The sequence below is a fragment of the Ascaphus truei genome, chromosome 14 (genome assembly GCF_040206685.1).
Source record: "Ascaphus truei isolate aAscTru1 chromosome 14, aAscTru1.hap1, whole genome shotgun sequence".
NCBI classification, from domain to species: domain Eukaryota; kingdom Metazoa; phylum Chordata; class Amphibia; order Anura; family Ascaphidae; genus Ascaphus; species Ascaphus truei.
The window spans coordinates 1,810,517-1,825,305 of record NC_134496.1 but is presented as its reverse complement, the minus strand read 5'-3'; the positions used below and the strand labels follow the sequence as shown (position 1 = coordinate 1,825,305).

Sequence of the window (14,789 nt, the reverse complement as noted above, 5' to 3'; positions counted from 1 at the left end):
TGGAGTTTCAGTCTGTACCTGACCCTTGGGATCCAGTTTTTTGAGTCACTGTAGATGTGACCAGGGCCTTTGACAAGCTCTGCGAGGCTTGGGCTACAACGCTTGCACTTCCGCTGCTCACCACGGCTTTTGCCACTCCCTGAGCGACCACCTGCTTCTGTCCTACAGCCTTGGCAGTGGACATGCCAGATTTGGCCACCAGGATCTGGCCACCACTAATGGTTACAGATGGCTTAGTTGCTGCTTGAACCGTAGATCCAACTGGAATACCAACAACCTGAAAAACAAATAAAAGAACCATAGTACTAAAGTTGAGGGAATGGGGAGGGGGATTTACTAACCTCTGATACAAGCTATGGCACTGCGACCGTACGTTAAGACTACCACAGTTAACGTGGGATAGCAAACGTATGCATGCGCTCTCCATGTCAAGGTCAAATTAAGGGAGCCATATGGCAGACCTTTAGGTAGTAAAAACCACCTTAATCTTCAGGCACAATGTACAGATTAAACTTTGAAAAATGGTTAAACCTGTCACTACAACATAAAGGAAAGTGCTGAAAGCGCTACTGCTTACAAGCAATGTGTGCGGTGACCACTAGTGACTAAATATAATCACAAAGAGTACAGAGCACTTATACATTTAACAAGGCTGCCTGATAAACTGACCGAACAAGATCAGGGAAACACACTGTGATTCCCTCCCCCTGTACAACACTGATTCCCTCCCCCTGTACAACACTGATTCCCTCCCCCTGTACAACACTGATTCCCTCCCCCTGTACAACACTGATTCCCTCCCCCTGTACAACACTGATTCCCTCCCCCTGTACAACACTGATTCCCTCCCCCTGTACAACACTGTGATTCCCTCCCCCTTTACCTGCACCACACTGTGATTCCCTCCCCCTGTACAACACTGATTCCCTCCCCCTGTACAACACTGATTCCCTCCCCCTTTACCTGCACCACACTGTGATTCCCTCCCCCTGTACAACACTGATACCCTCCCCCTGTACCTGCACCACACTGTGATTCCCTCCCCCTGTACCTGCACCACACTGTGATTCCCTCCCCCTGTACCAGCACCACACTGTGATTCCCTCCCCCTGTACCTGCACCACACTGTGATTCCCTCCCCCTGTACCTGCACCACACTGTGATTCCCTCCCCCTGTACCTGCGCCTCACTGTGATTCCCTCCCCCTGTACCTGCACCTCACTGTGATTCCCTCCCCCTGTACCTGCACCTCACTGTGATTCCCTCCCCCTGTACCTGCACTGCACTGTGATACCCTCCCCCTGTACCTGCACCACAGTGTGATTCCCTCCCCCTGTACCTGCACCACACTGTGATTCCCTCCCCCTGTACCTGCACCTCACTGTGATTCCCTCCCCCTGTACCTGCACCACACTGTGATTCCGTCCCCCTGTACCTGCACCTCACTGTGATTCCCTCCCCCTGTACCTGCACCACACTGTGATTCCCTCCCCCTGTACCTGCACCTCACTGTGATTCCCTCCCCCTGTACCTGCACCACACTGTGATTCCCTCCCCTGTACCTGCACCACACTGTGATTCCCTCCCCCTGTACCTGCACCACACTGATTCCCTCCCCCTGTACCTGCACCACACTGTGATTCCCTCCCCCTGTACCTGCACCACACTGATTCCCTCCCCCTGTACCTGCACAACACTGTGATTCCCTCCCCCTGTACCTGCACCACACTGTGATTCCCTCCCCCTGTACCTGCACCTCACTGTGATTCCCTCCCCCTGTACCTGCACCACACTGTGATTCCCTCCCCCTGTACCTGCACCACACTGTGATTCCCTCCCCCTGTACCTGCACCACACTGTGATTCCCTCCCCCTGTACCTGCACCACACTGTGATTCCCTCCCCCTGTACCTGCACCACACTGTGATTCCCTCCCCCTGTACCTGCACCACACTGATTCCCTCCCCCTGTACCTGCACCACACTGTGATTCCCTCCCCCTGTACCTACACCACACTGTGATTCCCTCCCCCTGTACCTGCACCACACAGTGATTCCCTCCCCCTGTACCTGCACCACACTGTGATTCCCACCCCCTGTACCTGCACCACACTGTGATTCCCTCCCCCTGTACCTGCACCTCACTGTGATTCCCTCCCCCTGTACCTGCACCACACTGATTCCCTCCCCCTGTACCTGCACCTCACTGTGATTCCCTCCCCTGTACCTGCACCACACTGTGATTCCCTCCCCCTGTACCTGCACCACACTGATTCCCTCCCCCTGTACCTGCACCACACTGTGATTCCCTCCCCCTGTACCTGCACCACACTGATTCCCTCCCCCTGTACCTGCACCACACTGTGATTCCCTCCCCCTGTACCTGCACCACACTGTGATTCCCTCCCCCTGTACCTGCACCGCACTGTGATACCCTCCCCTGTACCTGCACCTCACTGTGATTCCCTCCCCCTGTACCTGCACCACACTGTGATTCCCCCCCCCTGTACCTGCACCACACTTTGATTCCCTCCCCCTGTACCTGCACCTCACTGTGCATCCCTCCCCCTGTACCTGCACCACACTGTGATTCCCTCCCCCTGTACCTGCACCACACTGTGATTCCCCCCCCTGTACCTGCGCCTCACTGTGATTCCCTCCCCCTGTATCTGCACCACACTGTGATTCTCTCCCCCTGTACCTGCACCACACTGTGATTCCCTCCCCCTGTACCTGCACCACACTGTGATTCCCACCCCCTGTACCTGCACCACACTGTGATTCCCTCCCCTGTACCTGCACCACACTGTGATTCCCTCCCCTGTACCTGCACCACACTGATTCCCTCCCCCTGTACCTACACCACACTGTGATTCCCTCCCCCTGTACCACACCGATTCCCTCCCCCTGTACCTGCACCACACTGATTCCCTCCCCCTGTACCTGCACCACACTGTGATTCCCTCCCCCTGTACCACATCGATTCCCTCCCCCTGTACCACACTGTGATTCCCTCCCCCTGTACAACACCGATTCCCTCCCCCTCCTCACTCTGCTGCGCACCGGTCACAGGTCTCCCGCCTGCCTCCTGCCCATCACACCCGGGCCCGGCGCAGCTGACGTCAAGCAACGTAAAAACCCTGCTCCGCCAACATCATAACCCTGTCTTGAATCCCGTCACACCGGCTCTGGCTCCTCACCACTGAGCTGCTGCAGCGGCACTCCTCCTCCCGCACCGACAGCGCGTCACAGGAGCGCCAACCCCGTCGGTACATCTCCCCCCGCTGCCGGCACATCTCCCCCTCCCCCCCTGCTGGCACATCTCCCCCACACATAATCCAGGCAAGGACACGCCCCCTCCCTTAGTAGCCACGCGCCCCGTCCCCTGCTCCTGCTCCAACAGATTTGCAGGTCATCCGATGGAAATTTAGAATGTCCATAATTTGGGAGGTGAGTGACATTGGAAGCTCAAAATAGTTGTGTTGACCTACAAATTAGCTGTAGAATGTCCAGTGAAAGTTTTATTGTGCTACGTGTTGCCGTTTGTTTGTATGTCAGAAGCATCGAAATCTCACAAACAGACAACTTAGAATTATAGTATAGATAAGTGTACATGGGAAGGATGTTGATCCAGGGATTAATCCGATTGCCAATTCTTGGAGTCAGGAAGGAATTTCTTTTTCCCCTTATGAGATATCATTGGATGATGTGACTCTGGGGTTTTGTGTTTGCCTTCCTCTGGATCAATGAGTAAGTATAGATATAGGATAAAGTATCTGTTGTCTAAATTTAGCATAGGTTGAACTTGATGGACGGAAGTCTTTTTTCAACCTCATCTACTATGTAATTATATATGCCCCGGGGAAGCGGTGGTGCAGTGGCACAGCTTGCCCCGGGGAAGCGGTGGTGCAGTGGCACAGCTTGCCCCGGGGAAGTGGCGGTGCAGTGGCACAGCTTGCCCCGGGGCGGTGGCGGTGCAGTGGCACAGCTTGCCCCGGGGCAGTGGCATTGCAGTGGCACAGCTTGCCCCGGGGCAGTGGCGGTGCAGTGGCGCAGCTTGCCCCGGGGCAGTGGCGGTGCAGTGGCACAGCTTGCCCCGGGCAGTTGTGGTGCAGTGGCACAGCTTGCCCCGGGGAAGTGGTGGTGCAGTGGCACAGTTTGCCCCGGGAAAGTGATGGTGCAGTGGCACAGCTTGCCCCGGGGCGGTGGTGGTGCTGTGGCACAACTTGCCCCGGGGCGGTGGTGGTGCAGTGGCACAACTTGCCCCGGGGCGGTGGTGGTGCAGTGGCACAACTTGCCCCGGGGCGGTGGTGGTGCAGTGGCACAACTTGCCCCGGGGCGGTGGTGGTGCAGTGGCACAACTTGCCCCGGGGCGGTGGTAGTGCAGTGGCACAGCTTGCCCCGGGGCAGTGGTGGTGCAGTGGCACAGCTTGCCCCGGGGCGGTGGTGAAGTGGCACAGCTTGCCCCGGGGCGGTGGTGATGCAGTGGCACAGCTTGCCCCGGAGCGGTGGTGATGCAGTGGCACAGCTTGCCCCGGGGGAAGCGGTGGTGCAGTGGCACAGCTTGCCCCGGGGCAGTGGTGGTGCAGTGGCACAGCTTGCCCCGGGGAAGCGGTGGTGCAGTGGCACAGCTTGCCCCGGGGCGGTGGTGCAGTGGCACAGCTTGCCCCGGGGCGGTGGCGGTGCAGTGGCAAAGCTTGGAGATTTTAAACTAGGATGGAGGGGGGAGGGGAATGAAACAGATAATGAACTAAATGGAATAGATGAGGATACAAGGTGGTATGGGGGTAGAATGGTGGCAAGTGCGAGTTTGACAAGCAGTGAGACACCCATAGTAAATACAGATAATACTAGAAAACTTCTAAAGACTAAACAAAGTGGGAGCAGAAAGGAAGGAGCAGATAAGATAATAGTACAGGCTGAAAAAAAACTGAAATACATGCTTGCTAATGCAAGAAGCCTGACAGATAAAATGGGGGAGCTTGAATTAATAGCTGCAAGGGAGCAGTATGATATCATAGGCATTACTGAAACATGGTGGGATGAGACTCATGACTGGACAGTTAATTTAGAGGGTTATTCTCTTTTTCGGAAGGATCGAACAAATAGAAGGGGAGGTGGAGTATTTTTATATGTTAACCCGGATCTAAAACCTATTATAAGAGATGATGTCTATGAAGGGAATGATGAAAATGTAGAGACTTAGATAGAAATTAGCAGTGGAGGTAAAAGTATAAAGACAATGTTTGTGGGAATATGCTATAAACCACCAAATATCTGTGATATTGAGGAAGCTAAAATACTTTTGCAAATGGAGAAGGCATCAAAACTGGGTCATGTTTGCATAATGGGGGATTTTAATTATCCAGACAGACTGGGGCAATGAGATTAGCGTTACAACAAAAGGAAACAGGTTTTTGGGGGTGCTTAAAGACAATTGTATGACCCAAATTATTGAGGAACCAACCAGGAGAGGGGCAGTTCTGGATTTGGTAATATCAAACAATGTAGAAGTAATAACAAATATTCAAGTTCTGGAACATTTGGGTAACAGTGATCATAACATGGTCTCATTTGAAATAAATTATCAAAAAACAGATTACTTGGGTTCAACAAAGACCTTCAACTTTGGAAAGGCAGATTTTAATAAACTGAGGTCTAATCTAGTAGTAATACAATGGGATGATGTTTTTGCCGGGAAAAATGTAGAAGATAAATAGGCAGTCTTTAAAACATTGTTAGAAAAGCACACTTATTAGTGTATACCCTTGGGTAATAAGTATGAAAGAAATAAGTCAAAACCAATGTGGCTAAATAAACAGGTAGAGGAGGAAATGGACAAGAAGAGGAAGGCGTTTAGATTCTTTAAGTCAGAAGGGACAGAGACATCGTATCAGAATTATAAGGAATGTAACAAAAATTGCAAAAGGGCAATCAAATTAGCAAAAATGGATAATGAAAAAAGGATTGCAATAGAAAGTAAGGTCAACCCTACAAAAGTTCTTTAAGTACCTTAATAACAAAAAAATGAGAAAAGAAAATATAGGACCCTTTCAGTGTGAGATGGGTAGGCAGATTATTGGAGATAAGGAAAAAGCTGAGGTATTAAACAAATTCTTTGCCTCTGTGTTTACCAGGGAAGAATCAAGTTCAATAGTAGTGCCACACAAGGAAGCCACAACCTCCATATTAATGAACAATTGGTTAACTGAGGAAGAAGTTCATAAGCGACTTAAAAAAATTAAAGTAAATAAGGCACCTGGCCCCGATGGCATACATCCAAGAGTTCTCAAGGAGTTAAGCTCAGTAATAGCAAAACCATTATATTTAATATTCAAGGACTCCATTTTCACAGGCTCAGTACCACAAGATTGGCATAAAGCAGATGTGGTGCCTATATTTAAAAAGGGAGCTAGATCACAACCGGGAAATTACAGACCTGTAAGGCTGACTTCAATAGTAGGGAAACTACTTGAAGGTTTAATACGGGATAATATTCAGGAATACCTAATTGAAAACAAAATTATTAGTAATAGTCAGCATGGATTTATGAAGGATAGATCTTGCCAAACTAACCTTATTTGTTTCTTTGAGGAGGTAAGTAGGAATTTAGACCAGGGTAATGCAGTTGATGTGGTCTACTTAGATTTTGCAAAGGCTTTCGATACGGTTTCACACAAGAGGTTGGTGTACAAAATAAAGAAAGTTGGACTCAGTAATAATATATGCACCTGGATTGAAAACTGGTTAAAGGACAGACAGAGGGTTGTCATAAATGGAACTTTTTCAGGTTGGGCTAAAGTCGTGAGTGGAGTACCTCAGGGATCGGTACTGGGACCCCTGCTTTTTAACTTGTTTATTAATGACCTTGAGGTTGGGATCGAGAGCAAAGTCTCCATCTTTGCTGATGATACTAAATTGTGTAAGGTAATAGAATCAGAGCAGGATGTAATTTCTCTCAGAAGGACTTGGAGAGACTGGAAACGTGGGCAGGTAAATGGCAGATGAGGTTTAATACAGATAAATGTAAGGTTATGCATTTGGGATACAAGAATAAAAAGGCGACTTACAAATTTAATGGAGATATATTGGGGGAATCCTTGATGGAGAAGGTTTTAGGAGTGCTTGTGCAGGCTTAGCAATAGTGCCCAATGTCATGCAGTAGCTGTAAAGGCAAACAAGATCTTATCTTGCATCAAACGGGCAATGGATGGAAGGGAAGTAAACATAATTATGCCCCTTTACAAAGCCTTAGTAAGACCACACCTTGAATATGGAGTACAATTTTGAGCACCAATCCTAAGAAAATACATTATGGTACTAGAGAGTGTGCAGAGAAGAGCCACCAAATTAATAAAGGGGATGGACATACTAACTTATGAGGAGAGGCTAGCAAAATTAGATTTATTTACATTAGAAAAGAGGCGTCTAAGAGGGGATATGATAACTATATACAAATATATTCAGGGACAATACAAGGAGCTTTCAAAAGAACTATTCATCCCACAGGCAGTACAAAGGACGCGGGCCATCCCTTAAGGTTGGAGGAAAGGAAATTTCACCAGCAACAAAGGAAAGGGTTCTTTACAGTAAGGGCAGTTAAAATGTGGAATTCATTACCCATGGAGACTGTGATGGCAGATACAATAGATTTGTTCAAAAAAAGGTTGGACATCTTTTTAGATGGGAAAGGTATACAGCAGGCCTGCACAACTCCAGTCCTCGAGGGCCGCAAACAGGCCAGGGTTTCAGGATATCCCTGTATGACTGAGCCACTAATTGAACCGGCTGTGCTGAAGTAGGGAAATCCTGAAAACCAGGCCTGTTTGCGGCCCTCGAGGACTGGAGTTGTGCAGGCCTGGTATACAGGGATATACCAAATAAGTATACATGGGAAGGATGTTGATCCAGGGATTAATCCGATTGCCAATTCTTGGAGTCAGGAAGGAATTTATTTTTCCCCTTAATGGGGTTTTTTGTTTGCCTTCCTCTGGATCAATAAGTATAGATATAGGATAAAGTATCTGTTGTCTAAATTTAGCATAGGTTGAACTTGGACGGAAGTCTTTTTTCAACCTCATTAACTATGTAACTATATATGCCCCGGGGAAGCGGTGGTGGTGCAGTGGCACAGCTTGCCCCGGAGCGGTGCAGTGGCACAGCTTGCCCCGGGGCGGTGGCGGTGCAGTGGCACAGCTTGCCCCGGGGCGGTGGCGGTGCAGTGGCACAGCTTGCCCCGGGCGGTTGTGGTGTAGTGGCACAGCTTGCCCCGGGGCGGTGGTGGTGCAGTAGCACAGCTTGCCCCGGGGCGGTGGTGGTGCAGTGGCACAGCTTGCCCTGGGGCGGTGGCGTTGCAGTGGCACAGCTTTCGCAGGGGCGGTGGTGGTGCAGTGGCACAGCTTGCCCCGGGGCGGTGGTGGTGCAGTGGCACAGCTTGCCCCGTGGCAGTGGTGGTGCAGTGGCACAGCTTGCCGCGGGGTGGTGGCGGTGTACTGGCACAGCTTGCCCTGGGGCGGTGGTGGTGCAGTGGCACAGCTTGCCCCGGGGCGGTGGTGGTGCAGTGGCACAGCTTGCCCCGGGGCGGTGGCGGTGCAGTGGCACAGCTTGCCGCGGGGCGGTGGCGGTGTAGTGGCACAGCTTGCCCCGGGGCGGTGGTGGTGCAGTGGGGGAATAAGGCAGGCAGAAATAAAGAGACAACATTTTTCCTTTTCTGTTCTCTGTACCCCAAGACTCGGAGTGTATTAAAAAATACTTTAATGTATTGTATTATGTTTTTACATTCGGAACCCATGTCCAAACAGGCTGCCCGTGCAAACCTATAGGCGCCGGTAAGTCTGCTGGACAATGGAGTTCAAAGCAGCCAGAGGATGCCCAGAGGTGTGAACAGCATTTGGTCAGCGGGAAAAGGCGGAGTACCAGGTCCGGAGCTCAATGGCAGTCCTCCGGGATGCCACATGTTCTGCCAGACCTAGTGGAGCCCGCCCAGCGGGTGGCATTGGGATGGCTGGGGGGGGAAGGGAAATGTGGCAGGTTTGTGCATGCCCCTAAGCAGTTTTGAATTTCCCGCTGACCCGGCTTTTCTAGCCGGCTCGGCTCCGATTGGCTGCTTGGGAAAGTTCCCACGCGCCGATTGGCTGTCTGGTCTGCTTCTATTTTGTGAAGGAAGCAGGGAATACTATAAGAAGCCCTGAGCCAATCAGATAGTGTGTTCCCCTTGAGTCCGAGCCGAAACAGTGCAGGCGGGCTTTTCAAAGATGCTTCGTTTGTAATAGCAAAGCAACCGGCTTCGATTTCAAGCCTCAAAAGCCTACCCGCCAGAGACGAAGTCTAGCATTTTGCACCCAATTTCTCAGATTTGAATGTAGCGGTCGCCGCTGGGATTTTATGCCGATTTGAGTTCCAGGAGATTTGGGCTGACTCGCGGTCAGGAGGGACGAAATTCTCAGAAGAGAACGTAGCGGTGGCGTATGGAATTTTATACCGATTTGGGTTCCAGGAGATTCCGGGCTGCACCAAGGGAAGTCTAGTTTTCAACCCCAGCCCCAAAGTAAGTGTGTCTTTTTGTCTGTATTTTGTGTTTCATTGTGTGCAAGCGAATTTATGCCGAATAAATTACAATTGATTTCATTACATTGTTTTGCTCAATGAATGATCCTGGTAAAAAGGTGTAAATAACCTTGTCTCCCGTGACAACCACATCCTCTGCTTGCTGTAAATATTCACTGTGCATCTTACAGAGAAGCTACTAGGTTACCTTGGCACCCTCTGCAGTGCTCGGGTTCTTCTGAGGTGACACAGATATCATTTGGTTGCCTTTCACTGTGACATACTGCTGGAGAGGCGGCTGAGATGCAGGAGGTGGTTCTGGCTGAGAAGGTTCGATGGGCTCCTGCTTTATGATCACCTAAAAGGGGAAAAACAGTCATTCAATGGGTATAAAAACCACAAAACAAGTGGTCGTAGGTAAGAAAATCAGGAGTACGTCACAGAAACAGAGATTTAGACAGAGAATCTACTTGGTCTACACACTTTGCTAAGTTCCTGTAAATTGCACAAAACAACCAATACCACTTTTCCCAGTCACTAAAGTGAATGTCCATTAACTTTTAGGATTTTTAGGGTACCCCTATGTGGACACAAGGGCCAGACAGTTGGTGGGGCTCCCATGACGTTCAGTGAACGTGATCGCTTTTTTTCCTCGCGTTTATGGAAGATCACGTCCGCATCTCTCACAAAACAAAAAGGATGACTCCTGATATTGGGGGGCAGGCAACATTGGGATTGCGCATAAACTTGAAAGAACCGCTCATGTTCTGAAAGTTCTGTATGAAATTTCTTCTATGAAGAATGTTGATCCCATCTTTCGGTTCAGGAAGGTCTTATGGAGTAGTACTGCTTAGTGAATAGGGGCCTTGAATCTGCCATCCGTGTTGTGTTGCGATTTCCTCTCCCCCCCCCCCCACCCCACCCCACCATATTTCTTTTTTTAGCTGACCGGAACCAAGGAATCCCCAGGAGCAGGTTTGTGGCTCAATCTCTGGGGAACCCCCACACAAGTACAAAATGGCAATGTCATTGGGAAATAACGCTGCATCTTTCTACACGCAAGGAAACCAGACTGCTACATTGTTAGTAAAAGCTTGTTTTTGTAGTCAAGCTATGTGATAAAACACCTTTAAAAATTGGTTAAATGCGCTACTGTGAGAACCAATCTTGGTCAAACTCGTTTCTCAATTGTTTTGTTCTCAAAATGCTCTAATCTCCCCCACCCGTCGTAAAAAAAAATTACCTACATTCTGGACTCTGCTAAACATACATCCAATTTACAGTTCAAACATTGTAACTACTTATAAACAAGAATTTGTTGATTAAACCCCCTCCCAAAACCCCCCCACAGATGTTGAGAAGGCTATAAGAAACATATGCTGAGGTGCAATAAGATCAAGGAGCTTACTCTATATGGGTGATGCAGCGTTTTTCGGTCGAAATTCGCCAGTGATGTTAATAAGGAATTTTGTCAGAAATGGTCCGATTGGCGGATACAGATAAAGCCCTTCAGCGGTAAATCCTACATACTCCGACACTGTTGCTAGGGTCCATGGTGATGTTCGTCCGAAAATAGCACAAACAGCTGCTTAAAACTATATAGAATTTATCCATAAAAGCATTTTCTTCGAATGTGTCAAATATTCAATTACACTTCATAACTTTAGGTTAATTCAATATGGAATATAGCCTTTTAAGTAATAATTCATTTTTCCTGGAAATGTTTTGCAATCTGACCAGTTGTTTTGGCAGATGACTTGGGAGTAGGCCAAAGAGGTTCTGACATTTCCAATGTTAAGCTTAAATCGTGTTATTCTTGGAAACCAGGTCATATTCGTAAAAGGAACCACAAAAAAAATCATAAATTGGTCTCTGTGTTCAAAGATCCAAAACAAAACTCTGTTTTGTGCTCCAAAACAAATGAGCATAAAATGACAGAGGAGACCCTCCCAATTACACACACTGTCCCATTCCATGTGTCCCATCCGGTCTGTAGTTCAAACTGCTAGTAGCCATTTTGGTCCTGGAGAAATGTAAATTTGTTGTAGGTTGAGATACCTTATAGGGAACAAACACTAGGGTTCCTCAAAGATTAAATTATATTGTCCAGGGCTTGTGACACCTCACACATTTCTTTTCAAGTAAATTGTGGAGATTTAACAAAGGTTTCAAAAGCTCCATACATTATAAATGCATTCCACCCTGCCAGAAATGGTATACATTTGATCATATTTTCCATGGCCGCCAAGTTTGTTGTGGGCAGTTTGATAGTAGACGCCCAACTTAAAGTGTGCAGTCTAAGGCCGCGCTTATAGTGCCGGTGACGTCATGCTGCGGTCGCTGGAAAAATCAAATTGAGATGTCTTCCAGCGATCGCGACCAAGCCGCCGCGCTTACTATAAGTGGACGCGACGGCGGCAATACATTTGTTTTGACGCAGCGTCGCCAGCACTATAAGCGCAGCCTAAGGCCGCACTCATAGTCTCGTCGACGTGACACCAAAACAAATGTATTGAATCCGTCGCATGCGCTTGTAGTAGGAGTGACGTGACGGCGCAACGGAGCAACGGCTTTGTCGCGTTTGCTGGAAGTCAATTAAATTAGATTTTTCAGCGACTGCAGCGTCGCCGTAGCAAGGTTTATAAGCGCGACCTAACTCACCAAGTACTTTGGGAATCAGTGGAGAACCTCACTAATGATTAGAAGATGCTTTTTGTTTTCTTTACTGGTTGGATAATTGAATGGAAAACAGTTCGTTAAGAGAGGCAAGATCTTCCCTATCATGTTCTGGTAATAACTTTGTATATTCTGGAATGCACAATATTTCACATTAGAGGGGTGGTAGTCAATCATTTAGCTCCTTGATGTGCAATAATGTTGCCCGCGGTCAAATAATCCTCTGGGTCACACAAGAAAAAAAGTTTTAAAAAAGCAGCTAAATTAGGCATCGTCCCCCTCCAAAAAAAATATTTCTCAGAAATGAAAACTGGATGGAGGATTTTCATTATATACAGCAGTAATTCCCTGTAAAGGCTGCTTTCCCTTTTATTAAACCATTGCCAGTATTATGCTCAACCCTTTCGATGTCAGGGGACTTGCTACACATTGCTCTGCTGGCCTCAGAGCAAAAAAAGGTTAAAGCTTCAATCCCATTGTAACCATCGCCCCTAGAGCTGTGAACCATGCTACCTTTAGCTCAGGGACACCCCAGGTTGCCGAGATAATCACCACGTTCGTTACCGGTGCACCATATGGTGAATCCAATGTGGTCACCGCTGTTTGACAGATTGGAAGCTGCAACTGATTAGAGCTTCCTATTGGCCCCCGAAGGCTAAATTGGTTCCCCAGCTTGAGCAAATAAAGCAGTAATTCTCTCTGGAACCAGGGGATGGTCCTCTGACAAACTCCTCTGGTTCCAAATTTGGGTATTGAAGCTTTAAATCTTTCAAATTGATGAAGCACTGTATTATAAAACAATATTTGACAGTTCCCTTAAGTGCTTTACTTTCGGAAGCATAAAAAACAAAATGCAGATGTTAAGTACACTCCTAGTTTAAGGACAACGTGGCTGTTCTGGGCACCCTCCTCTTTACACAACTTCACTTGATGCCTGATTATCTCCATTGGCTTTATGTAACACCTTTAGGCCGATGAAACGCAGATATTTATCCACTACACCTACTATTCACTCAAGCCTCGGAATGCCTCTACAATATGATGCTGGGTGGCTGTCCACCTCCTAAAACCTAAAAGGAAAATCCCTTCTCAGACAAAAGTGCGCCAATGCCAGTGGCATGTTTGACATCTGGGTGATTGAAGGTGTTCCTTTTTTTTTTACCCAAATCTGACACCCGAGTATTTTTTTTAAAGTTAGTTTGCAGACATAGTGATGGATTTAAATTTCCTCTGCCTGCTCTATGAGAATTTAAAATGATTTAAAGGGACTTTAAGGGAAGACTGTTTTTGTTTTTCTTCTTCCATTTCAAAGACATAATTGAATCAATGTGTGCATGCATCTTCTGTGCCATTGTATTGCTGCACACACAGCAATATCAAAGTCTTCCCTTGTAGTCCCTGCTGAAATTAAAAACTTTAGATGATTTAAAAGATTCTGGTCCTATAGGAGGATTTCATAAGGAACTGCAACTAAAGAACCAGATACATTGCCGATGACATCAACGCGTCACTTACACTCTAAATCCCACATTACTGTACCTTCGTAAAAGCTCCAAGTCCTCCTGCAATAGGCTTTGGACTCTGTGCCTTAGAATGACTTCCGATGGGACAGAGCGGAGGCATCGCAGCAAAGAGAGAATCCTCCTGCTTATAGAGGGAAAAAAACACATGGCAGGTTTCTCCACTGATTTACTTAAGGTGCAGTCCCAACTATATCCATAAACCATACAGTATGACAAGCGCAATCATCTTTATTTAACCAAGACAATTCAATCCCCCCATCCCCTTTTTTATTATTATTATTATCATTATAATTATCATTGCATTTGTCCACACAACATTTTTATACAGCGGAAAGAATTTGAAAAATGTTAGCTTACCTGTCCCAGCACTGGAAAGACCGCGGCTGCTGAAGAAACTCACAGCTGTCGATCAGCGTTCAGCTTCCCAAACTTGGTCCCATAATGCCTTGCATATGCTATGCAAGGTATTGTGGGGCAGGAGCTGAGAGCAAGCAGGGGGGATGGAGAACTCTGCTTCCAGAGTTATTCTGCAGCAGCCGCACTGCAAAGAGCTCTAGGGCAGGTTTTTTTTTTGGGGGGGGGGGGGGGTTAGGAATTATATTGTGAGATTCTGCGGAACCCCAAACCTCTCTAATAGCGAGTGAGATCAGATGCATTGTAAGGAACCCCAACCCTCCCTAATAGCGAGTGAGATCAGATGCATTGTAAGGAACCCCAACCCTCCCTAATAGCGAGTGAGATCATATGCATTGTAAGGAACCCCAACCATCTCTAATAGCGCGTCTGTGATCAGATGCATTGTAAGGAACCCCAACCCTCTCTAATAGCGCGTCTCAGATCTGATACATTGTAAGGAACCCCAACCCTCTCTAATAGCGTGTCTGAGATCAGATGCATTGTAAATTCTTCTATATTTGGTACAATTTTCAAATGACCTGAACATTGCAGAGATCCAATTAGAGATGCCCAGGGGAACCTGTGCTGAAAAACACTGCTCAAGGGAGAGCTTCACTTTAACCTCAATGTTTTAGAAGCTCATATCTTCT

General features: G+C 47.8%; 1 protein-coding gene across 5 annotated transcripts in view; it reads right to left on the bottom strand.

Annotated features, from left to right (window-relative positions):
• YEATS2 (YEATS domain containing 2) overlaps nt 1-14,789 on the bottom strand; it is a 157,848-nt gene that overhangs the window by 59,983 nt on the left and 83,076 nt on the right. For 4 of the 5 annotated variants that reach the window (XM_075569488.1, XM_075569491.1, XM_075569489.1 and 1 more), the window contains exons 13-15: nt 13,760-13,867; nt 9,753-9,902; nt 19-277 (exon numbers count right to left, since the gene is read on the bottom strand). In XM_075569488.1, coding sequence (XP_075425603.1) covers nt 19-277; nt 9,753-9,902; nt 13,760-13,867 — 517 coding nt within the window. The remainder of the gene's footprint in view (nt 1-18; nt 278-9,752; nt 9,903-13,759; nt 13,868-14,789) is intronic. The other variant, XM_075569490.1, reaches the window with a different exon arrangement.